Source organism: Saprolegnia parasitica (genome assembly GCF_000151545.1).
Source record: "Saprolegnia parasitica CBS 223.65 unplaced genomic scaffold supercont2.309, whole genome shotgun sequence".
NCBI classification, from domain to species: domain Eukaryota; phylum Oomycota; class Saprolegniomycetes; order Saprolegniales; family Saprolegniaceae; genus Saprolegnia; species Saprolegnia parasitica.
In genome coordinates, this window is record NW_012156703.1 from 1 (window position 1) to 5,874 (window position 5,874).

General features: G+C 56.1%; 2 protein-coding genes across 2 annotated transcripts; both read left to right on the forward strand.

Moving 5' to 3' along the window:
• On the forward strand, window positions 1-366 carry SPRG_16443 (hypothetical protein; the record flags this gene model as incomplete). Its single annotated transcript, XM_012355799.1, has 1 exon — window positions 1-366. A coding segment is annotated over one exon (366 nt), but the record flags the coding sequence as incomplete, so codon positions are not given.
• A 2,011-nt stretch (window positions 367-2,377) lies between these two features.
• SPRG_16444 (hypothetical protein) lies at window positions 2,378-4,881 on the forward strand (the record flags this gene model as incomplete). Its single annotated transcript, XM_012355800.1, has 13 exons — window positions 2,378-2,511; window positions 2,568-2,615; window positions 2,667-2,758; window positions 2,810-2,999; window positions 3,044-3,149; window positions 3,191-3,480; window positions 3,530-3,560; window positions 3,629-3,792; window positions 3,839-3,951; window positions 4,014-4,077; window positions 4,126-4,285; window positions 4,334-4,540; window positions 4,587-4,881. The coding sequence occupies 13 exons, from the start codon at window positions 2,378-2,380 to the stop codon at window positions 4,875-4,877; spliced, it is 1,890 nt and encodes a 629-aa protein (XP_012211190.1). The 3' UTR covers window positions 4,878-4,881.
• Window positions 4,882-5,874: the final 993 nt, after the last annotated feature.

Sequence of the window (5,874 nt, forward strand, 5' to 3'; positions counted from 1 at the left end):
AACTCCAGGAGTTCGTCGACTTTGTCAACGAGAAGGCCGGTACGCAGCGCACGCCGAGGCGGCTTGCTCCCGACGGCCGGCCGTGTCGAGGCCATCGATGTGGTTGTCGGCGCCGACGGCGGTGTCTCCAAGACGACGCTCGAGTCGGTCGAGAAGATCGTCGAGGGCCTCTCGGGCGACGAGCTCAAGCACGGCAACTTGTACGTCAAGGCCATCAAGAAGATCCTTGCCAAGGGCTCGGCGTACGTGACCAAGGAGATTGCTCGCCTCGAGAACATGCTCAAGGACGACAACGTGACGCCGCAGAAGAAGACGCTCTTCCTCCTCCGCAAGAACATCCTCGAGGCGCTCAAGGCCGAGGCGTAAGCGCCCGCTGAAGATATTCGATGTCATAACATCCAATCGAAAAATCTGCCATCTACTGGACTCGAATCTGTCCTGCTCAACGAGAGTGCAATGTGGGAATCAACGCCGCGCGTCGATCGGTGGCGACGCGGAGAGCCTGGATGCACCACATACATGTGCGCATTTGGATGTCTTTGGGATGGACGACCCATGACACACCTCGATACTCCGTCGATAGTACAGTACAAGTGCTCGGTCCGAGTGGACAGAGCCGTAGCCCACTTGAGCTGTAATACATGTAGCAATGACGCTCGTAGCATGTCAAAAAGTGGGGTTAGATACCAAGTGCTTCCTGTGTGGTCCGTGCCGACCTGTCCTTTTGAACGCATTTTTCACCGTCTTCAAGACCCATGTGGTCGAAATGACGTTGGTCATTTGAGCCCGCATCCGAGTACGAGACTAAGACGAGCTTCCATTTTGGAGGACGCGATGGTCACCGATGCGTGGTCCCGTGCCTCCTTCTGAAACCAAACAATCGTCTTCACGCCCACCGTTGCGAAATTTATACCAGTCTTGTACCAACGAGTGGATGGTATTGAGCGTGTTTGTGGGGACGGTGGCGATGGCGACGCTGCATCTGCAAGGGATCGTCACCACCCACCACGACCGACGCTCCACTTTGATCGTACAATGCATTGGGTCATTTTGGGTCGGGCGTTGTCATTATGCACGTAGGAGCCAAGCCAGCATGAGTCACAACCACAATCAAAGCACAGCTTCCAGGTAGTCAAGCATGGCAGATAGTAGTGCTTTCGCACTACCGGCAGATGCTCATCCGGATAACGAGATCGAATCGAACGCGCTCATGGGCTCGTCGGTAAATTCTTCGCATTCGGTACCCAAGCATGGCAGTCAAGAGCATGGCAACCAAGCTCGCCTGCCCCGCGGCTGTGACCGTGCTTAAACTCCCACACGTCCTGACCTCGATCGTCCAGTGTGTCCAGTCGCCTGTCGCTGCTCTCACCTTTCTCTCGGCGCTGCCACCGACTGCGCCGCTCACGGCGATCCAGGAGTGATTGACGCGACCCGGATTGAATATATGTACCCTTGGCTGTCACGCAGCTGACGTTTGCAATGTGGCGGCCTCGATGGGAACATGAGAATACTACAGGAGCACGTCGTTTGTCACTTGCTTCCTGTTTTGTTGCGGCTCCTCGTCGCTTGTGCCAGTGCGACTGTATTACTGCAGCGACAGCGACCATCGTCTTCTCAGCACGCCACGTACACATGACTCTTCCAACCAAATCGGAATCCCCTTGGTTCCATCGCCTTAGGCGCCTTTGCAACGCATGGAATTTTCGCGCCACTTGCAAGTGGTCCCAATGACCAACATTCTCAGTGCACATCGAACTTTGGCGAATGATTGAGAGCGTCCACGCTACTACACGCGGCGAACAACAGCAGTAACAACTACTACACGAGGCTACTCGGCACCCGCGGCTGGACGGCGTGGCTGTATGGCGTTCGATGAATTGGTTGGATCATTTTTGGCCCAGATTCATGGATCAGTCTGCTTGCTGCGTGGTGTGTTGTGGTACGGTCGCTACTTGCAGTTCCGGAGCATCGCATACGACGGCCAGCGTACAGTACCGGTACTGTAATCCTTTCAGTGGCCCTACCGAACCGCTGGTGCGGCGGAGAAGTAGCTAGTTGTTTCGGTAAAAACCCCAAGAGCTGAGTCCAAGTACTGTAGCCTGGTCCCTCACAGTCGACCTTAGACGACGACGCCTTCACACTGCATATCCGCACAGTGAGACCAAAGCACTGGTGGGTCCGTCGTGGGTTCGTCGTTCGATGAGCATGTCTCTGCCTCATATCACGGAAGGCTCAGAATCCCGCAAGCCGCCCAATTTGGGTGGGACCGACTTGGCCTTTGTATGGCTAACCACGACCGACATTCTGCGTCCCGGTTTGTGATTGGCTGAAATCATGTGTCAAAGGTCGGAGCGACCGCAGTTGACGATTTGCCAGCATGGACGCATCCACTGTGACGTACCTCTTCGGCGGCGTCGTCGTACTGCTCGCCGGCGTCTGCATCGCCAACTGCATCTACATGCGCCGCCATCCTGAGGCCAGTGGCCTCGGCGAAGCGCTCCTCAACCGCAAGTATGTACATGCGATGCTACACAACCAGGCGACGGCTCATGCCACTCTGTACCTAGCTTTCTCGAGTTCATGCCGGGCCTCAACCGCCGCGACGTCGAAGAACTGTACGAACGGCCATGACCATGCGAACGTATAGGAATGTCGATGATGTGTAGGACGCTCGACATGGAACGCTGGGAGTGCTCGGTCTGCGCCTTTATGAACCTCGAGACCAAGCCGATCTGCAGCCTCTGCAGCACCCACCGAGGTACTATTACCTCGAGGACATTGACGCATTCGTCTGCACCACGTGCCATAGATTACCGCCTCATTGAGTTTTACTCGGACACGGTGCCGGCGCACGAGCCGGAAAAGCCGTCGCGCTCAATGAGCCAGCGCGCGTCCAAGTCGCTGCAGCGACAAACGTCCAAGTCGTTCCAGCGGCTCTCGTCATTTTTTCAAAAAGTCATTCTACCGGAAGACTTGAACCCGCGTCAGCGAAGCGCTCGGTACCCTTTGGATCGTACTTGGAACCGAGTCAACGGTCTCGTAGCATGCGCAAGCAGTGGACGCGGCAACTGGACACGAAGGGCAACGTCGTCTGGGCGCGCCACTTTCTCGACACGGAAGAATGCCCCGCGTCCTTTGTGATTCAAACGGTTTGTCCGTTTTGCATGACGTCATGTGACGTCATTCGTAGGGGCCGATCCGCCACGAAGTCGGCGCGTCCAATGGTCCGGACGTGTCGGTGACGGTCATCATTCACGACTCGACGACGCTCAACTCGGCCGAGACGCCGGGCTTGGACGCGATCAAAACCATTGCCTGGGTGCCCATCGAGGGCATCAACGCTGCGACGACCGTGACCGGTCTCCGTCTCTTGCCGTCGACGTGGTCGTCGCTGCTGCCGATTTCTCGGCTTCCGTTTTCGCTCAAATATGCGTGGTTTCTGCACCAAGTGTCGGACCTCATCGTGCCATACGCCGACTTGTGCGTCTCGTCGACGCCGTTTCGTCCCTCATGACTTTGTGGAGTGTAGGCACATTCAAACCAAAGTCCAGCGGGCTCGGGTCTTTGAAGAGGCACTCGAGAACCTCTTGGGCATCAAGGGCCAAGGGCTCTGCGCGACGATCTCAAGGACCCGTCGCTCATTGGCCTCGACGCCGGTGCGATCCAGCGCGAGTGGTATACGCTCGTGGCGCACGCACTCTTGCACGAAGAGTCGGGTCTCTTTACGCTTTCCAATCGCGACGACAACTCGTACTTTATCAACCCCAACTCGGCCCACGACACGAGCCATTTGTACGACCCGATTGATGCATGAGAGATGCCTTCTGACGGTGCGTAGGGACGTGCAACTCGAGCACCTCGAACTCTTCCGCGCGGCGGGCCGCTTCATCGGACGCGCGCTCCTTGATGGCCAAGTGCTGCCGATCCAGCTCAGCCCCGTCCTCTTCAAAGGTACCCGTCGTCGTCGTTTGGTGTCGTCGTAGTGTGTGTGCATGACAGAACCGATTGCATAGCGCTCCTGGGTGTTCCCATGACCCTCGATGACGTTGAAAGCCTCGACAAGACGACGTATACGAGGTATGCCCTCACGATATCGTATATGCACAGGAACGCATCGCCATGTAGCTTGCAATACATTGTGCAAAACGATCGCGTCGACGACCTGGCGCTGACGTTCTCGGTGACGCAGAGCTTTGGCGACCGCATGCTCGAAGTCGACTTGATCGAGAACGGACACGAGATGTCCGTGACGGACGCCAACAAGCACGAGTACATTGCGCTCATGGTGCGTCGATTACAGCATCTTCGAGTGTACTACGAGTGCATGGGCTAGGTCCGACACTTGCTCTTTGGCCGCGTCGAGACGCAGCTGTTGGCGCTCGTCGAAGGCGTCTACGATGTCCTGCCCGCCGAGCTGCTCACGGCCTTTGACCACAAGGAGCTCGAGCTCATTCTCTGCGGCCTCCACGAAATCGACTTGGCCGACTGGCAGGCCAACACGGTCACGTCGTCCAATCTCGACAATACGCCCGTGCTCGAGGTATCGGACGTTGACGCGAGCGTATCTCATCGACATCGTTCTCTAGTGGTTTTGGAACATCGTGTCGGGCCTGCCCCAAGACGACCAAGCCAAGCTGCTGCAGTATGCAACGGGCGCCTCGCGCGTGCCAGTCCAGGGCTTTAAAGGCTTGACGAGCTACGACGGCAAGATCTGCTACTTTACGTTGAAAGGGGTCGCGTACAAGCAAGGCGTCTACCCCGTGGCCCACGCATGCTACAACCGCATCGACCTGCCTCTGTATCCGAGCGAAGAGCTTCTGAAAGACGCTCTCAAGACGCTCCTCCTCTCGGACCCGACTGGCTTCAACATCGAATAGTCGTGTTTTCTGTATTTAAAAAGTATCAACTTGATGGTACATAATTGGTGTATTTCACCCCCGCGAGTTCAACCAAGCCACGGATCATTTGTCCAAGCTCGCACCAGACGATCCATATCATATCATATCATATCACACAAACGACGCCTTGCACTCCTCTGTCGGGTGGTCCGAGTACCGTAGCCCGCGTACGACCTCGAGCGAGCTATCCCTCGGCGAGTGGGGTCCACCACGGGATGGATCTCTCCGTGCGCAGCTCACTCCCAACGTCCACATGACAACTCCCACACATTCAGGCGTAGCACTGCGTATGCGAACTCTTTGTAACGAAGCTAACGCGGAACATGTTGATATATATATCACATAATTGGTGTACATGGCATCCCAGATACGATGAGTCCAGCGTCGACATGGCCACCATGGCCAATCCGTGGTCCAGTTGACGCATGTATTGGTTCAAGTCCAACTGCAGTGTCCTGACTACAGTAGAAGGCTGCTCCAGTCGTGTGGCTTACAGACGCTCCAAGCTTTTACAACTGTTCGACGACAGCCAGGCAGCATCCAATCGCCAACACTGTCCTCGACCACGCTATCGATACACAGAAAGCCACACCTAAGCTCTAGGCTCGGTCTCAACGTCGATTCTGATTGACACGCACCAGAACTGTCGTAGAGCAGCATACGTGTTGCTAAGTTTAGGGCTAGGGCAGGGTTAGGTTTCCACGCTCGGATCGTGCGCTTGCACATAAAGGAAAGCGAGACGACTCGTGGAGCATTGGTAAGGCACTGCGCTGCGATCAGCATCAATCACTACTTACTACAATATTGGTCAATGTGACATCGGTATACTACATTACAAGTATACTACTTTGTCTAAGTGACCGCTTCTACGACGATCTGGATCGCGTGCTCAAGGCGCTGCCCCCGCGTGACATCACGGTCATCGGCGGCGACTTCAACGCCAAGCTCGGCCAGCGCGAAGCCAACGAGGCCTTCA